Source organism: Ambystoma mexicanum, chromosome 3q (genome assembly GCF_040938575.1).
Source record: "Ambystoma mexicanum isolate Mex_15411 chromosome 3q, UKY_AmexF1_1, whole genome shotgun sequence".
Lineage (NCBI taxonomy): Eukaryota > Metazoa > Chordata > Amphibia > Caudata > Ambystomatidae > Ambystoma > Ambystoma mexicanum.
In genome coordinates, this window is record NC_090926.1 from 49,830,513 (window position 1) to 49,849,838 (window position 19,326).

Sequence of the window (19,326 nt, forward strand, 5' to 3'; positions counted from 1 at the left end):
TCCAAGTGAAACGGCTGGTATGACTCCGAGCAAGCCACTCTGAAACGTAAGAACAGAGTTGCTGAACAGAAGTGGCAGACCTTGGGTTCATCCTCTGACAAATTGGCCTGCCACCTGCTCCAAAGGCAATATCGTTTCTCTTTCCACTCAAAGAAGAGGGCTCACATCCAAACCCGCATCTTTGGAGCCACTAACAACATGGCTAAACTTTTCAAAATCTGCAAGGAAATCGCCAATCCAACTGCAGTCTCCATCGCCCTCCTGCCCTCCCAGGCTCTCTGCACCGCATTGGCCTCCCAATTCTCATCTAAAACTCAGGACATCCTGTTCTCACTCTCGCCCACACCCATCTCCATTCCCGCTCATGCACCCCTCCTTCAACCTTCTGCACTCTCCTCCCTCCTGCCCATAGCACCGGATGAGGTCTCTAAAGTTGACCGCTCCATGAAGGTCTCCTCCAAACAGGTGCTCCCCTGCTATTCTAGGACTCTCAAGTACAATATCTCCTCTCTCGCCCCGGCTCTTGTCCACTGTAGTAACCACTCCTTCGTCACTGGATCTTTCCCTCAATCCCGCGAGTACTCCCTTGTGCAACCTCTCTTTAAAAAGTTGACTATTGACCCCTCCTAACTATGGCCCTATCTCCACCACCCCCTTCCTGGGTAAACTCTTGGAGAAACTGGTCCCCCCCAACTGACCCTCCACACTAAACTAGTTGGTTGCTTCCATGACCATTAACATGGATTCTGGGCATCCAGAGGCACGGAAACTGCTTTCCTGAACACCCATGAAGATATGCTCGCAAATCTTGACTAACTGTCCTGCTGTTCTTATTCTCCTCGATCTCTCCTCTCCCTTCGACACGGTCAACAATTCTATCTTCATAAAACCACTCTGTGATACCCTCGGCATCACAGACTGGGCACTGGAATTACTGACTTCTTTCCTCATTAATAGCCATTCTCAGTTGCAACTGGGCTCTTTCTCCTCCACCACCACACTCTCTACCTGTGGCGTCCCCAAGGGATCTATCATATGGCTGTGGCTCTTCAATATCTATCTCGCCCCTCTTGCTTACCTGATCTCCTCCTTCTCTCCTTATTTCCAGTGCTATGCTGATGACACACAGCTTTCCTTCAAACTTCCCTGTACTAACTTCTCTTCCTCCTCTCTCATCCCTGATTGTCTGAACTCTATCTAGGCACGGTGTGCAGCTAACAATCTCTCTCTTAATGACAGTAAGACAGAGATCCTTCTCATTGGAACCCCTACACCCCGTTTTCCTCCTGCCCTCTGGCCGCCCTCCTTGGGCCCTCTACCCACACCTTCCTGTGTGGCCAAAAACCTCTAGGTCTGCTTCGACTCTGCTCTCTACTTCCCCCCTCACATCTTGGACCTTGCCAAGAAGGCCTACTTCCAGCTTCACCTCCTCAGAAGCATTCTCCCTTTCCTCACCTTTCCCCGGAAGTTCAATGTCTCCAGAGCTCTGGTCCTCTCTAGGCTGGACTACTGAAACAGCCTCTTCTTCAATCTCCCCCACTCCTCCCTACGCCCCCTTCAGCTAATCCAGAATAAGGCTGCAAGACTTATCCTTGTCCTTAAGCCCAGGGACCCTTTCTCTCCAGCCCTAAAATCCCTCCACTGGCTCCCTGCGGCCGCCAGGATCAAATTCAAGACCCTCTGCATCATCCACAAGGCTTTCTGGGGGCTGAGACCACGCTATCTCCTACTTTCCCTCCCTATATACTCCCCTGCTAGAACCCTCCGCTCCTCTAATTCCAACTCTTTGATTGTCAAATGTTTCTCCAAGCAGAGAGTCGGGGGCAGGTTTCTTTCTTCAGCTGGTGCCTCCCTTTAGAACAGACTCCCTGCCCCTCTCAGGCTTGAGTCGGACCTCCGTAAATTCTGGAAACTTCACAAAACTCTACTTTTCTCTACCTCTTTCCTGTCCTTGCTAATCACCCCACTGCTGCCGAGACCGTTGGCCTGGTCCTCATGAATCTCACAGGATACCATGCCCTTTACCCAGTTGACACCAGCACCACCCCTCATCCCCATGGCACTGCCCTTTGCGTGCCCCTGCTTGACGGCTATGCATCCCACCCTTGGAATTCTCCCACCCTAGCACTTGGCCTAAGGCCTCAGGCTTGGCTCCCCTTGGCACATCCCTCCCGGGCCCCCTCCAGCACTTATCCATTCCTTGCCTCCCTCACCATTCCCCTTGCCCTCCTCACCCATCCCTATCTCCTGCACTTCTCTTCGCAGCACGTGCATCTCCAAATGCCACAAGGCCTAGTAGGACTACGATTGTATATTTACTGTTTTGCCAATGTTATTCATTCCCCTTGTTCCCTCCCCACTTAGTCTTGTGTCGCCTGGAAACACAATTCTGTTGTATAGGCGCCTAGAAAATGCTCAATAGATAAATAAAATAAACTGCCTGCCACTTGATACCCGCAGCTGTCTCCTGTCTAGAACTCTGTTGCAGAAGCTGCAAAGCGCCCTGAAAAACCCCTTGATGCTGTCGAGCACCAAGAACTTCTACAGCACAAGGTACATTGGGATTCTGTCCACCTGATCCTTCTCCGAAGGACCTAGTGACATTTTATGACCCATTGTTCCCTTTGTGTTGAAACCAAGTATCCTTGAACTATTGCAATTAATTACTAAACCGACTACGCTGCTGTCAAGTTTCCAAGAGTGCACCCCTTTGCCTTCTTTGAAACTGTCAGTCCTCTACATTCCTTTATAAGGTGGGTTGTATTTTGTAGTGTGCTAGAACTGTATGTTGTGATAATAATAAAGTAGATATGTTTATATAACCTTGACTGGACTGTCCCTTTTATCATTGGGTAATACTTTTTGCTGTGTTGCAACTAACCAATGATCCACGACCTTGCGGAGATAAGCCTGCGGTTCCATCCACTTTACCAAAATTGGACAAGGAGGTTTATGATTTACTTGCATTTCCAATCTGTGTGGATCCTTTCTGGTGTATTAGAGGTGTGGGGTGATGGATGGTTTAGAAACTGATATTCATCCCCGGACCACTGATGCCCTAGAAGTTGATTTCTCACACACACTATGCACAAACCCAGTCCATATACCTGTTTTTCCTGCCCTATCCATACCGTTCTCTATAACACTATCCACGCATCCATCAGAAAATCACTATCCAAAACACTCTTAAAAAGGTAAATGAAGGCGTCACAGTCCACCACTTCAAAAGAGGCCCATCCATGCCACTTCAACGAAAGCTCTGACCTCTCTAGAAGGTCCTATCCATGCCCTTTTTACAAACCCAAATCCAGGCCCACTTGACAAGGGCGTATCCAGCTACCAGATTCGAAAAAGAACAAGCCATTTGCTTTGCAAAGTCACATTACCCCTCTCCAAAGTGCCATCCAAAAGCCCTCTGTAAATGTACAAACCTGTCTCACTTATAAATCCCCACACAACACCTCACACGGCATAGTTCTATCATGAGGCTCGTCTACAAAGCCCCACACAAAAAGACTCTGAGAAGGTCTGAGCCTGGTGTTTTCTACAAAGCGCCACCCACAACACCTATACAAATATCCAATCCTTCCCACACTCTGCAAAGCCCCATCCAAAAGCACTGTGACAAGGTCCAATACATGTGCCCTCTTTACAAAGCACCACCTGCAACTGTTCTGCAAAGGTCTAAAAGTGATGCCGTCTCTATAAGCTCCATCCAAGTCACCTCTTTCAAAGTACAATCCTGATATACTCTCTGTAAAGCAATAACAAGATCCAATTCTGTCCCACCTTAGATTGCATCTTCCACAACATCTCTAACATTATAGACCCCTCTATTACAAAGCTATATCCAGCTGCCCATCCTCAGATCCGACCCCTAGACCCTGCCACCACCAAAAAACATGCCTACAAAGCCATATGCCCCTTCGTTGAAAGTGGTTCGAATTCTCCTGTACAAGGGCCATCCTGATCCTCCTTTATAAACACCATGTGCCCCATTTACAAAGCCCCACACAGATGCTACACTTTCAAATTTCAACTTACAAACCGTTTCCTGGTCCCATGGAGACTGCTCTTCACAGAACCCAACCCCAAAATGTAACATGGTTTACTGCAATTCACCTCTCTGCACAAAACCATAAGAAATCCTCCCCTTTGTAGAGGGAAAATTCACCACTCTGCACATGACCAGATAAAATCTATGCCGAAACATGTCCCTCTCTCTGCAAAGGACAAATGACATCCATCCCACACCTCTGCTGCGCAGGACACATCTCTAAATATCCTCTGGGCAGGGAAATCTCATCCCACTCTCTCCATACAGCGAATACCCAACGCTGTACCTTTGTAAAGTACACTTATCCCCTAGTCAAATACCCACTGATGTGCAAAACAACAAATCCCATACTTCCCCGGCATTCCCTACAGGACACATCCCTAAGTTTGCACTCTCTGCACAGAACAAAAACCCAAGTTTGCCACTGCGAATGGCCAAATACACCCTCTGCACAGGACAAACTACAGCACAAGTAGTCCTCCATTCTTCACTACCCAAATGCGTCCCTCTGCACAGGATAAATGATCAAGTATGCCCATGTTCACCAGCTCTCGGACACTATGTTGCCTCAAGGTCCTGCCTTTCCGCTTGTGCAATCATGACAAGGTGCAAAGCTGAAGGGCGCTGCACTGCTCGAATATGCCCCACTGGACAAAACACATCTCCCCCCTAGTAAGAGATCCACAAACTAACCCCCTCCCTGAGCAGGCCAAATCGACCCTCTTCTAGGGTGACCAGATGCCCCGATTTTGCCGGGACTGTCCAACAATTGGGAACCCCCCCATCCCGAGAGTTTTTTAAAATTAAAAACCCTGTTGCTTTTAGGGACAGGAAGGGTGACCACTGACAGTTCCATTACAAAATGATTAAATTTTGATAGTGGGCAACACTTATAAAAATCAAACGAGCATCGGAATACTTTACATATTTTTCTATATCACTTTAACCAGATCTCTGACATCGCAGGGTGGGCTCAGACCCCCAACCTTTCAGGTACTCATCACACGCATTACCTGATTGTGCCGCAAAGCCTGGTTACTAAAGGGATACATAAGAAGGCCTGTAATATTAATTGGAGCAATCACAGCAAAAGATCCTTTATTAATGACATACATACATTATAAATCTGCCCACTTTTTACAGAGGATAGAAGTCCAGCCCTATAAATACTGTGCGATGGGGTGTTTTGAGTGCCCTCCTTGTAGTCCTTTTAAGTATGTGGCCGCCCAATTTTTTATTTAGAAAATCTGGCCACCCTACTCCCTGCAGGAGAAAAAAATCCCCAAAATAACTACCCCTATACTGTAAACTCTTATGCTAGAAAGTTGTACCCAAATGTGTCCCTTTGCACATCATAGTCAAGTATATCTCACACAACAAAACACATCTCCCCTCTCTGATGCACAAAACAAATCCCCAAAATGCCCCTCTCCTGCGGGCAGGACAAAAAAAAGCCAATCCACAGACAGTACTACTGTAAATTGGTATACTGGAAATTCGCCTCCAAAAGGAGGAAGGCCCGTGCTCAGCCACACTGCACAAGAAACGCCTTATTGCACATAAATAATCAACAAAATGGCACGGAAAAGCCCCTCCTGGCGGCAGTTCAAATCGCTTCCTCTATTGAAATAACTACCAAATTCGCTTAGTAACGGAGGAATGACTGTGCTCATCAGCTCTCGGCCACGATGATGTCTGAAACTCCATCCTTCCCCTCTCCACCACGAGGCTGCTTCAATCTTCCCGCTCGTGCCATGCCTTAAAAAGATAACACGATGACGTAGTACGCAACCTGAAGAACGTGACTCCCCTACACGCCGCAACGTGCAACCCACGTGATGAGTAGGAAACAGAACGTTGCTAAGGTCCGTTTCTCGGATGGGAGCTAAGCTAACTAATTAACTAGACGCTATTTTTGTGGAAGCATGGGGAAGCGCAAAACGAGGAAGATCGCAGCGCGTCGAGAACTCACCTTCGATGAAGAGAAACGGCGGTGAGCGGAAAGGAATGGGGGGTAGAGGGATATATATCGCTGTGTAACGAATGGGCACCCGATTACTCTTTGCAGTTGAACTTTCCGAAAATAATTTATTCGGCACCGGTACATTTTTACACGAACGAGTCTCGCAACGTTAGCCTACTCGCGTGGCCTAGCTAGTTATCAAACTCTGACTGGAGGCAACAGTGGGGGAGGATGGCTTCAGCCGAGGCGAGGCGGCTGATTGCTTGGAACCGTAAACTTTTAAATAAAAGTAAATGAAACTAGGTTTTTTTGGTTGGGAGGCGTGCTGGACGAGGAACCTCGTTTACCGATGTTTGCATGGCTTCCTGGATCTCTTTACTAGCTTGCTGCCGATGATTGCTTTGTTTGTGTGTGCGGGAGGCTGTCTACATAATACTGTGCCAGTCCTACCGGAGTCAGTTTGTTAATGCACAGTTGGCATCACGGGCACGGGGGCAGTGCGATCATTTAGGACAGGGACGGCTGGGTCTCTCTCATCTGAAAGTTCAGATGTTCTAACGGGTATTTATAAAGCTTCTAGCGTGAATGGAACAAATGCCCGGATTACTTACCGGTGAACTTAATTACTCCTACAATGCCCTTTAAGTGGGTGATGCATTGAGAGGGCTATAAAGCGGTGGTATTGGCGTGGCCTGAAGAGTCCAGCACGGGACACTAAAACAAAGAAAAGTTGCTTTCCTCACTGTCGATTACCATTTCTTTTTATGTTGCCCCTCGCTGGGGATCCAAACCAGAGCCATGTCGTGACAAGCCAGTGTCGCGTTCCACTGTGCTGTTTCAAATTTAATCTCCTTTTCATTTTGTTTAATTCGATAGACAGCTAGGGCAGTCTGTTGCACGAAACAGTCGAAATCCAGCATTTCAGAAATGGCACAGTCCGACGTGACGCATGCTTGTCACCAGAAAGGCTCTGGTTTGAATCCACAAAACGGGGCTTTTACAAAAAATAAAATAATTATAATACTCTGTCCCGTGCTGAGAAATCCAGTGTTGCGTCGCACTGTACTATTTAATAGGTGATTGATTTATTTTGTTTCATTCTATAGACTGCTTGACACATAAAGCATCTATTGAATGGAACATAAATCTAATACAGTGCAATCTGACACTGGCTTATCATCTGCAGTGCTGTGGCTCTTACTGAAGGGGGGGCGGGGGGCGTAGAGTTGCCAGGTCGGAAAGAATAAATAAGCTGAATGCCCTACCAAACAAACACACACCTAAAATGCTCTGGGTGGGTCTCAAATGTTAGAAGCAACACACAAGCATAAACATACATAGAGAAAACAGTGTGTTAGAACAAAAGCACTTGATTATAATTGCATTGATCTGCCTTTTTAGTATCTCTTGTTTCAATTTCTTATGTAAATCATTTCAGTGAAAAAACGTTGTAAAGGGATGTTATGGTTTAGTTGCACTAGTAAAAACCTATGCAATTCAAATGTTATGGTTACAGGTAAAACCAAAACCCCCCAGAAATTTGCCCGTTTTGCTAAGCGACCATAACTTACACCAACACCCTTGACATGATATATGATATCGCAAATGTCATTGAAGACATCACATGTCTGGCTCCCTCATTTTTTGTTCACTGACACATCTAGGCCAGGTGGTTTTCTTCACTGACAGCAAGTAACTATATTTGTACAGCTTACCCTTCTCATATGGTCTTGCACTAGTTTCTTTACGGTTTAGTTACATCATTTGATACCTATACATAAGGGAAGAGGGAACCCTGAAACGCAGCAATTATTTCTGTGCATGAAGATAATCGGGTTATGACCACTTTCTGGTAATACTGCTGCTTTTTAGCATACTTTACTTTACGTGTGTATGCTCATATTTGTATGTGTTGTGATCTCTTTATGTTTTGTGTGTAGTAGTACAATTATGTAGTAAGTGCGGCATTGTTAGCTACTTATGACATGTTTACAGTACGCAAAACTCTGGAACGAAAGCATTCATCATTTGACTATCCAACACGGCAAGATGTTGAATATTGCACCTCTATAGTGCATGCTTCAGACAATGCCTACGTTTGTACAAGAGAAGGTTCATGTAATAGAAAGAACTCTGTAATGCAGTGGTCTCTATAGCAACTCATTGCTTAATGAACTATGTATGTAATAGTTCTCCCAATGAACACTGATAGTGTTATGACAATCCCTTGTGGAAGCTTTTCATGACAACTGCACATGTGATGTCATCTTTAATGTCATGGGTGTTAGCTGTGCACCCTGGTGGCGCAAGTTATGGTTGCTTAGCTTACCATAATTGTTGAATTTCTGGGTTTTTTTCGGTTTTACCTATAACCATAACTTCCATGTGGCAACGTGTGTGCATTGAATTGCATAGGTTTTTGCTAGTGCAACTTAATGATAAGGTTCCCTTCAACATTTTTTCAGTGAATTGCATAGGTTTTTAGTAGGGCACTGTAACCAGAACGTTCCTTTAGCATAGTTTTTCCAGTAAAGGTGATAGGTTTTTAGTAGCACAACTTCACCACAACGTCCCTTTTAACAATGTTTTTTGTTAGTGAATTTGATAGGTTTTTAGTAGGGTACAGTACCGGGAACATAGTATTGGCAGTAAACATGATATGTTTGTAGTACCACACCTTCACCATAATGTCCCCTTAAGAACGTTTTATCAGTGATAGTTTGACCGCCGTCCTCGTGAACTTGTGGGAAGGCCAAATTCCCCTGTGTATGTATCCATTTGTGCTTCCCCTTGCCTTGCTTAATAGTGTTGGTGTATCTGACAAATGAAAGGTGTGCATGTTAAGTGTTGGTGAGACTGTGGATGGTGTTTCTTGTTGTGTTACCATAGTATGGTGATTCTGTGCCGCAAATAATAAGCCAAGATAGCTGCAGGTAAGCAACATGGAGGTGTCCTATGCAGACTTCACCAGGCTGGCGTATCTGGAATTACAATGCAGGTATCCGTAGGACTACAGTACTGGCCGCAAGTGCAGAAGCACTTTTAATTGCTTGCGGGAGCACACGTCTATCCGTTGTACAACTATGTCCATGCCTAGGGCATGCTCTGTGTGCTGGTAAGAATGTTCCTGTCTCCAGCCCTACGGATTAATATGGTAGTCTACTGCATTTCAAGTACTCCGCACGACTACGTAGGTTGCAATGCAAACCTACCAATTGGTCCCACCGCAGCTGCCTGTATGAGGTCCACTTGAAAACCAGCAACCGCGAGTGTAGGCTGGGCGTGCTAAATGTCACAATACTCTGATGTGCTGCTTGCCTTTCCATGACTCGCGAAACAGACGCACTGAGCACTGTGCCGGAAAGTGTGAAGGGTTTGCCCTACTACCACAATCCACCCACATAGCACAGCCCCCTGCACTCCCACCCAACCTATGTCGTGTGCATTTCACTCCCCTTCTCAAACCTGCCACCACTGCCATACTTGCCCACGTTCCGCGGCGGTATGAGTTTTCACATTTTAAAAAGAAATTCGCTTAACAATGACATCATGGGGGGGCAATACAAAACATACACTGTTGGCACCATTGACGTACTCTAAAATGTACAACCCATCAAACAGCGCAACATGAAATGATGTTCAAATGTTTCACATGTACATTTCTGCATGGTAAATTAACACGATATTAAATTACGTAACTTTGCAGAAGGTAATCGCACAGAGCTGGTAGGCCACCATTCCACTGCTCCTTAGCGGCAGCATAGCCAAAACGTATGTATTGCTGCAGTGCAACTTCACCACTGAATGACATGGAGACTGATACCCCCCTCAGTCTGATAGGCAGATGCTGTGTGATGGTGGTACGCTCTGCCACGTGCCTTCACTGGTGGTTCACCTAAAGATGTCATGTACCTGTCTGGTCAGTGGATTGGTCTGAACCCAATCAATTTAATCACCTACCAGGCCACTGTACAGACAGACTACTTGATGTGTTCAATGCTTTGTCCTCCTACCTGCCGTAGAGTCACATAAATCACCTGCCACTGTAAAAAGCAGTACTATCGGTCACCCACATATGTAGGCGGTAGCACTGCTTAAAAAGCAGTAGCCTACTGTCTAAATCTGTAGGTTTGGCAACTCGCCACGGAAACGGGTCCCCGCACAAGCTATCAGCCCTTTATGACAGCTGCCTCCATTTAACACACAAGGCAGTCGCCTGTCGAGGTACCTGCCAATTGGCGCTATATGCACGAATACTGCAGACACTGTAACAGTGTGTTGATCAGCTGATTAAAAACTAAAGGACCTGTGTAAAAGGAGCCAGTCAACCCCTGCAGCTCTAAAAGGGAAAGAAAGATCATCGGGAAACAGATGTGATATGAGCAATGAAGTACTGTGGCGAGCACACGGGAGAAATACAAAGGTGTAATTAATTGGTCATAAAGGGGTCTCAACAGCCCATTGCATGACACTTCGTGAAGCCTGTGATGTGACATGTACTGGGCTATGTAAACAAGCCCAATTACACACGCACAGATTCTCAGACAAGCGGACAAAAAACGCCACCAGCGACCTGCGAATATTATAAGCGGACATGGCAACACTGGGGGAATAGGTGTGGTGTTGGGATAGTGTGAGCCTCAGTTGAGGTTATGGGAGTCTGCCGGGGCTCAGCCACTTAAATCCATGCTCTTGGTCCTCCTACTCTTCCTCCTCACAGTTCTTCCATTTGAGGCCTTGTCTCGATCCTAGGACCTCCCCACCCCGCCCCTTTTCTAGGAGATAGAATACTGCCTTCTTGCCCACAGTCCCTCATTTACCAAATTCCTAAGGCCGATTATGGGACCATCCATAACGACAGTGGGAGATGGTTGTCAATACTGTAATGAGGAAAAGTAGCACTGGGAGTACTGAAGCTCGCCAGTAAGTAATCGAGGCATTACCTCCACGTCCCTCCTTCCTTGTCATGCCAATTACCTTTCGGGTGTACGAAAGCAGTAGTATGTGGAAAGTCCCAATGTGATAAATTATGACAACAAATGCTGCTGCCTTCCCTAACCACTTTATTACCGCATCTAGTCGGGTGGCCAGCCATCCCGTGTTTTGCAGGGCTTACTATTATCATTCTTGGTACATGATAGCTTGATGGGGCTTCTTGTACAAAAGACCTAAAGGGAGAATAAAAGCGCATGGATAAATACCACCAATGTAAAATAATTGGGATCTAGTCCAATCCATACACTGTTAGAATTGGTTCTATATACGTCCACAATTTTACCATATGGTAGATTACAATGAAAATGTTAAAACTCATATCATTTAAGAAAGCCACTGAGTAATCATAACTGCGTCCTAATAAGGTTGTTTTATATTTCTCGGCTAGGCTTTCACAGTGAAGTATTACATGTTGAACTGTTTCAACTTTCTGTTCCCTACAAAACCCACCAACTGCTATCTCAAGAGTTCCCCCATGTCTTGACCCGATTGACCTCAAAAGATTCAACGTTGTTGAATTTAATATTTAAAATATTTCCTAACCACCCAATTAACAGGATATTGGATGTCAACCATATACAGATTTAATATAGGGGACAGAATGCACCATATCTTGAGAATCGTGTAAGTGAGAATGCTATCGGTAGTGTCCCCTACCTGATTAAATCTGACTTCGTTTCCGAATATAGACATATATATTCATTTTCATCAATCCTGGGGGCATACCCCATCTCTATAACCTTCCCCATGCAATGCCTCTTTGCACTGTATCAAACCTGCCTTAAAATCTACAAAAAACGTCCAACATCCTAGGCTCTCTAACAAATTAGCAGTATTGTATGCTGTTAACCAAGGTCAGAGGGTTAGTAACAGTGCCATTACCCTTCTGAAACTCTTTTGGGTTTATTTGACACATTGGGTATCATCTATAATAACTTTGCGGGTGATACTCCAATGCGAATCCCCAAGCAAGACACATCCACAATCGGAGAGTTTACAGCACCATACAGAACTGGATGGCTACCCATAACCTCTGCCTTTGAAGGGGCCCCTGAGGGACCCTCGCGTATGGAAACCAGGCACAATCACCACACACAAACTGATACGCCAGACACGAGGTTGTATTCCCAAAATCTAGGGTTTATTGCAAAGCAAATAGTCTTAGTTGGCCAACTGGGTCCCACGCCCCGCGACGTGATTCCAGACCCCGGGGGACGCAAGAGAGCGAGAATCGTACAACAGTTACATATAGTGACACATCCAATACCGCCCCTAATACATTTCCTTTGAATTGGGCATGATGATTGACAATGGTGACGAGTATGACCCCTTCAAACATTTATTTAGCAACAGTTTGCAATTTTCGCGAGCCTACAGACACAAGTCTTCTGTTCTTGCAAGCAAGCTGCGTGCAGGGAGAGGCACGTTCCAGGCCTTGCTATCTCCTAGTTTCTATTCGTGTACTGGGGGTCAACTTGCTCTTTGGCGCTCTACAGGGCTCAGGAAAGGGGGGGCGCAAAGAAGAGCATAATTCAAGTCATTTAATGTTCGCTTCTAGCATTTCTACTGTGTTTCTGAGACTAACTGGCACCTGTGTACTGATTAGAATGCCTTGCTGCTTACTTCCAAGGATATGTGAGGGAGGAGACCGGGCATTTGGGTTGCTGCGTTATGTTTCAACATGTCTCTCGCGGCCTTGCGTTATGCACTAGTGGAGCAGAATAATATTTCAGCAAAGCAGTTTTAACAGAAGGCAAAAAGCAAACGTTAAAGAAAACAAAATGGCGTTTTCAGTCACCTTAAAATGGCTGCGCTTCAGTCAAGCTTATGGCTACATATTTCTAATACTAAACACATGAGGCGGTTTGTCTTCGGCCAACAAAGTACATTGCCTTATGATTTGAGGGGTGTCTACTTTTTCTGGACTGACACCTTCATGGTGAGAAGGTGGAACTCCTTATTGTCGGTTCTCACTGTCTATAAAACCCTGATTTTCCCCCTTCTGTTTTTTGCATTGACAGTACTAGCATCCCAGTATTGAGACAAGTTAAAACGCTGGATATGTACCTCAGTGCTGACCTGTCCATGACCAAGCACATAAATGCACATGCCTCAGCTTCCGTCTAGACATCAAGGTCCATCACACTGAGTAGGCAATTCCTCTTTGAGAGCAACTGCCTTACTCTTGCAAGAGCCCTTGTACTCACCAAGCTGGATTACTGCGACATCCTACTCATGGGCACTTCAGCAGCCAACCTGGCAAAATTGCAAGTATTATAAAATAAAGCAGGGCGTGCTGCTCTGGGCATGACGATCTGGTCACATTTCGGCGACTAGACAAGAAGTCCACTGGCTTCCAATCAAAGCATGCCTGGACTTCAAAACTCTATTGCCCGCTGCTGCATTTGCAATGAGACCCTGTGTTACCTCAACTGCACAACCCAGAGAGTCCCATTGTGCCCTCTAAGACCCAGTTCAGCATCTTGGTTCACATTCCCTGTTTTAAGAGCAATAGAGCTGGGGGTGATAGCTTCTGTGTTACTGCTCCCATGCTCTAGAATTCTCCACAGAACCTGCCTGCCTTCAAAAAGCTGGTAAGAACCTGGCTCTTTGACAAATATGCCTAAAGACTGCCGTTTGATGTCAACTTTTATCTGACTATTGTGCCACACGTTGTGATACCCCTGGGTCTGGGCGTTACAAAAATGTTATAAATACAATAGGAATGAGCTTCGAATCTGTTGCCCAGTTCTACAGGTTACACACTTCTAAAGTATGATGATGCTTTCCACCCAAGACTCTGCAGTGACTAATGGCATTAAACAGAATATATAACATATTCGCCCCCACCAGCCGGGGTTCATTTTGACCAAAGTGTTGCATTTGTTTATTTTTTTGAAATTGTGTAATGCACAGACCCGGGGGTATCGGTGTTTGTACAACTTGGGAAGAAACATACAAAGCAGGTTAAATTGGTATTAGGTGCATTTGTTAAAGAGCCACGTTATTAAATGTTGGATAGTTACGTTAATTTCTGCTATTGGCTGGTTGAAAGTTCCAGGGGGGCGGGTGCTGTGATGTCAAAGCTTGAGTCACCAGCTCTTTTGCTTTTGTATCTGGGAATGAACATGGTGTGGCTGGCGTTGCCATCTTGGAGGGCGCACTACTGATTTAGGGGTGACACTGTTGATGGGGTATATGTGGGCCTCTTTGTAGACACACTGGTAGGCATTAGCGTTTTAAATTCATTTTAATAATTTGCTCCAGCTCATATCGGAATAAGGTAAACCACTATCTGTCTTTTGGTGCTCAAGTAGAGTACCCAGGCTCGCCTTTCTATCAATGGCAGCCTCAATATGCTTCACCCAGTCGTGTTTAAAAACCCAGACCAAAGAAATATGGGTCCCTATTGGTTGTCTAGTCAAGAGTTGTGAACTGTCTTCCTGAATTGCATTATGCAATATTTCCCACTGGCTCACCCTCGTAATTCTTTTTTTTTTTTAGAACGTTTTCAGCCATTTCAAGTAATCCATATAAATGGTTGGATCTTTATTTCAGTTGCTTCTTAATTTCCCTCAGTTCTCCTTTAGTATTGCATATTTCACATATATATATGTTACGAGTGCCATTGCGAATGGCCTCAGTTATGCCTGACTTTGATTTTGAGAGTTGCATGCGTTCAAAGCCTTGGATTGTCTCATTGTAAAGATTGATAATATCCTGGGGAAAGTGCTCACAAGCTTTGGGAAGATCGATACATTCAGTCCAGAGTTGCTAACCAGTTATTAAAACGTACCCACCTGCGATGTAACGTGACCTGTCCTACCTCCTATCATTCGCAAGATTCAGATTCTGCTGCATCCATTTTATACCGTTTCAGCTTCTACTAACCCCAGCCTCACCTGATGTATTACGTTTCGGTAGGGCAATTTCAATTCTCGCTACAATAAGGAAGTGATTGCTCTCCGTTTTTGCTGCTACAAACAGGTTAACTTCATATGAGAAGAGGGATTCAGAGCAAAAACTAAAAATGGTATAAGTAGAAAGGCTCTTAATACCTGTTCTAGTAAAATTACCCGGCATGTCACTAGGCCACCGCCAGTTTAGCATACACACATGCACCCCCCCCCAAGGGGGTTCTAATGGTGAAGTCCACTCCCGTCCCCGCACATAGCTTCTGGTCTTCTTTTAAAATACCTTCTTGAAGATCTTCACATATGGAGAGGTTAACTGCTATCCTGGTGTTGCAATCCCCCCAGCAGCACGATATGGTGATTACCCCTATGCAGTATGATCAAATATTGTACACTTCTCATCAGGGGATGATTTGGTTGGTGACAGAGGTTGTAGATATTATTAATCAAGAGCATGTCGAGCCATCAATCACTTTCCTATTTCACAAGCCTGCTAACATGAATATATTGTGCACTGCTACAAGAGGTGAGTAGGCCGCCTTTAGGACGAACAGCCAGACCTTTCGCAGCAAATTAATTTTTTGCCATTTTCAAACGACCATCTAAATCTTCTAACATCCATGTTTCTTGCAAGGCAATAATATCAAAAAGGTTAGCATGTTTTAAATAAGCCTTCTTCCTCAAGTAAGTGAGGGAAACTAAACCTATGTCGGGGAGTTTCACAAAGTTGGTAGGTAAAAAAACGGACAGCCATGACCAATCCTCTGGATTCGCTCTCGAGTCTAGAATTTCCTTGGAATTGTACTGTCCTTTCTACCTGTTTGATTTGTGATTATTTTTATTTCATCACTGGGATTTAAGTTTTTTTTTTTTATATATATCTTCTTTATTTTCGTCAGTTTAGAAACCATTTCCTTTTCTATATATCGATGTTGGTAATTTTCCAACAGTACAACTAACCCTGGCAAGTGTAACTACAAGCTTGTAATTCCACCAAGTTCCTTCAGGGGCCAACCACCACCAACTCCTCCACACCAATCCCTGTATCTCACCAATGTTCCGCATCATACCTCAAACGGTGGAGGCCTCCGGGGGGGGGTGGTAGTAGCAGCAGTGGGGGGAGGGGGTTATCTGGTGATCTAAACATGTGTATCAAGGCATTGCATGCCGCCACATTCTCTGAACTTTCTGTCATTCCTGCTTGCATAGCACTATACCACAGAGTAGTCTCGGCCATGGACCAGCGCCTTAAGTCACCCCTCCAGCACCCTCCCAGGCATGGCAGTCCTGCTTTTGACAAGCACCCAGGCCTGATCCACAAATCTGTTCTCTGGTTTCGTAGTTTTGGGTCGTGCAAACACACCTCCCGGTGATCATGTTTCAACCTCAGTTCCATTTCCTGCCAAAACCTTCTAATCAGAGGGCATTCCCAGAACATATGCATCTGCCCTACCCTGACTGTATCTGGGGCACCCATAACCTCGGAATTGTGATACCACACGCAGTCATATAGGCTCTATGGATCACAGCAAACTGGGTCAGCTTAAATCTAGCATTTCTCGAAACCTTCTTCGGGTATAACAACTCTCTAAACCACTCCCGTTCCGTGAATGTCCTACCCAGGTCAGGCTTGTCCTACCCAGCTCAGACTCCCACTTATTTTTAACCCCCGGTTCATCATTCAGAAATGCTGCCAAGAACCCCATATACAGTTCGCACCATAAAGCAGACCCAACGTGCTGTCTTCCTCCCAGAGAGCCGAGAAGCCCTGCCATATTTTCTGTGCCCCATGTAAAAGTGAAGAGTGTTTCGTAAATTGTCCCCTGTGCACCTCAAACATCTCCTCAATGTCTCGAGGAGCCCCTCTGGAGAAAGTTAATCCCCTCTTCCCGTTGGGGTTGTATCAATGCCTGGTCCCCTCTGTCTTCCCTGTAGATTGCCGCCCGGGATATGTGAGAATACGGTTCTCCTAACTTCTACAATTTCTTGGACCTGGTCCAGATCCTCCTGCCCAACTGCAGAAGGTATGGGAGTGTCTTGGATCTTGGCCATCCCAAGCTAAAGCACGTCCTTCACTTCCTTCAATAAATATAGCGCATTCACCTCTCGTAGAAGAGTGTGTTCCAACGTCTCTGTATCCGTCAACCACCCAGCTACATGTTGCAGCTGTCCTGCCAGATAATATAGATGATCTAACTCAAAATGTGGCAATCGCAACCCTCCCTCTTCATAGTCTCTGCAGTGTGTTCAGGGCCACCCTTTGTCTGCCAGAACCCCATATGAGGCCTCCGATTTATTGTAATTGGTTATTTATAACCCGCTTAATACCAAGAGGTTTGTGCGCTGACCCATGGTTTGAACCGGTGTTGCTCCGTTGCATCTTGCTTCCAAGACTAGCGCATTGCCCCTGAGCAATCCTCTTGAGGCCGCGAGTTTAGCTCCCTAAAAAAAGACTGTTATGAAATATTGTCCATTAAGAAAGTGATATAGCATACCGAAGGAGGCCAGCCATTTAAGTAGCACACTTCTAACCTTAGTAAGAGGCAATTTCTCCCAGAATTTAATTGAATTGTCAAGTCCCACTTTGGTCCGTACCGTATCTCCTCATAGTAATTCTAATTTCATGGTGTATGTTTACTCCCAGGTACCTAAATGTCTTAACCTCCCATCCCACCAAAAGGAAAATACATTTCTTCTTCCTGCTTCCCGTAATCTCTGATAATATCACAGAATTATCTAATACCTCCAGGTAATATGCCAGAATATCCTCGGGATTACGTACATATAACATGTCATCCGCATATAGCGAGACTACAGGGCTCACTTCGTCCACTTGGAGCCCAACATCCTTGAATTCTCCCCTCAAGAACGCTGTCATGGGCCACAGAGCCATGGTGGGCATCCTTGTTTCGTACCCCTCCTTATATCCCATTGGCCCAATAAGTACTTGCCTGTTCTTGCCCATGCAGTAGGTGTTGCAAAGAGCATCCTGACGCACGATATTGTTAACCTGGTCTCGTGCGGTGCTTCTACTGTCAGATGAAAACAGCTTAAAAGTAGTAAATGTCGCAAAAACAATCTAGTTGCCTTTGTAAACCTATCTTTGTTTGTTCAAGCAGAATCGGGTCGTCTGCGTGTAGCAGACCTACAGCAATTCCTGCGTTTCTAGGAGGAAACCTTCTGGTTTTTTCAAAGGCTGGGGGTACATCACAGATGAATTGGTTGAACAGCTTACGGGCCAGACGGCAACCCTGTTTAAATCCTTTTGTTATTGGCTCAGTATGGTTGCGTTATTTAAAAAAAAAAATCATACAAAACACACGTTGGTATTTGTGTGTAGGACCAATAATGCTTCTCTCAAGTCCTCTGGGCAGTTCATCTTTTTAACTTGGCCCATAGTTTCGGTCTCAATCACATCAAACGTTTGCGCGAGGTCTACTGATGACATATGAACCTTCATCTTTGGTCGTGCTTTTACGCAAGTCTTGGTGTGGTTTATCAGGAAAAGCTTAAGTGTATTCCTGGTTGTCAAAATAACCGAGCTCATCCTCCAAGGATTAAGGCACCAAAGATCTTTCCCATAAGATCAAGCAGGGCTATAGGGCGAATCTATCGAATTACAGACCTGTCGCCCTTCTTGAATATGGGTACAATAATCTAAGAACTCCATGAAACGGGAATCTACTTAGTTCTCTTTATTTTTGTGAACAGGGCATACATAGCCTCTGTCCATCCCTCAGGGTCCTCTTTGAGTTTGTAGTTTGACAGGCCGTCCGTCCCCGGGTGCCTTGGGTTACTTGCTGATAGAATCAGAGCCCTATTTTCGGATTCCTGTCGCAAATGACCAAGGAATACTAGAAAGACAGAGCGGGTTCATTGCAGTGTTATCAGAGTTAAACAGTGTCTCAAAGTGCTTCTTCCACACCGCTGCGGGGACCCCGTTCAACATTAAAGAATTTTGTGGTGCATTCAAGTTATTTAGTATCTTCTATAGTCCACTGGTGTTCTTCGAGGCAATTGGACTCCACATCCGTTGTGCGTCTTTGATGCAGAAGCCATTTATGGTTCTTTAACCAGTTTTTATGTCTGAGATCAGCTAAAGACCCATCTCGAGACTTTGCTTATATTAAAGAGGAAAAATGTAATTTCCAATTTCTTCTTAGTTGCTTTTTTTTTTGTCCTAGACGTCCTCTTTGCTGGAAGAATCCTCAGTGATCGCCATGTGTTTTCTTTTTCTTGTACTTGCCAATGATGACCAGGAAAGTGACAGCAACTTCGTATGCTGAGAACATTCTGCAATCCCCATGGGTTGCAGAAACCATTCGTCATGACAGTTCTGCCTAGTCTTCCTAAATGCTGTGTCACACCGCAGGGAAACAAATCGGGCTCAGTTTGTG

General features: G+C 45.2%; 1 protein-coding gene across 1 annotated transcript in view; it reads left to right on the forward strand.

Annotated features, from left to right (window-relative positions):
• Positions 1-5,846: 5,846 nt before the first annotated feature.
• Positions 5,847-19,326, forward strand: part of NOL12 (nucleolar protein 12) — a 62,066-nt gene continuing 48,586 nt past the window's right edge. Inside the window, exon 1 of the mRNA XM_069653052.1 lies at positions 5,847-6,050. Within this exon, the coding sequence (XP_069509153.1) occupies positions 5,983-6,050 (68 nt within the window). The 5' untranslated portion in view covers positions 5,847-5,982. The remainder of the gene's footprint in view (positions 6,051-19,326) is intronic.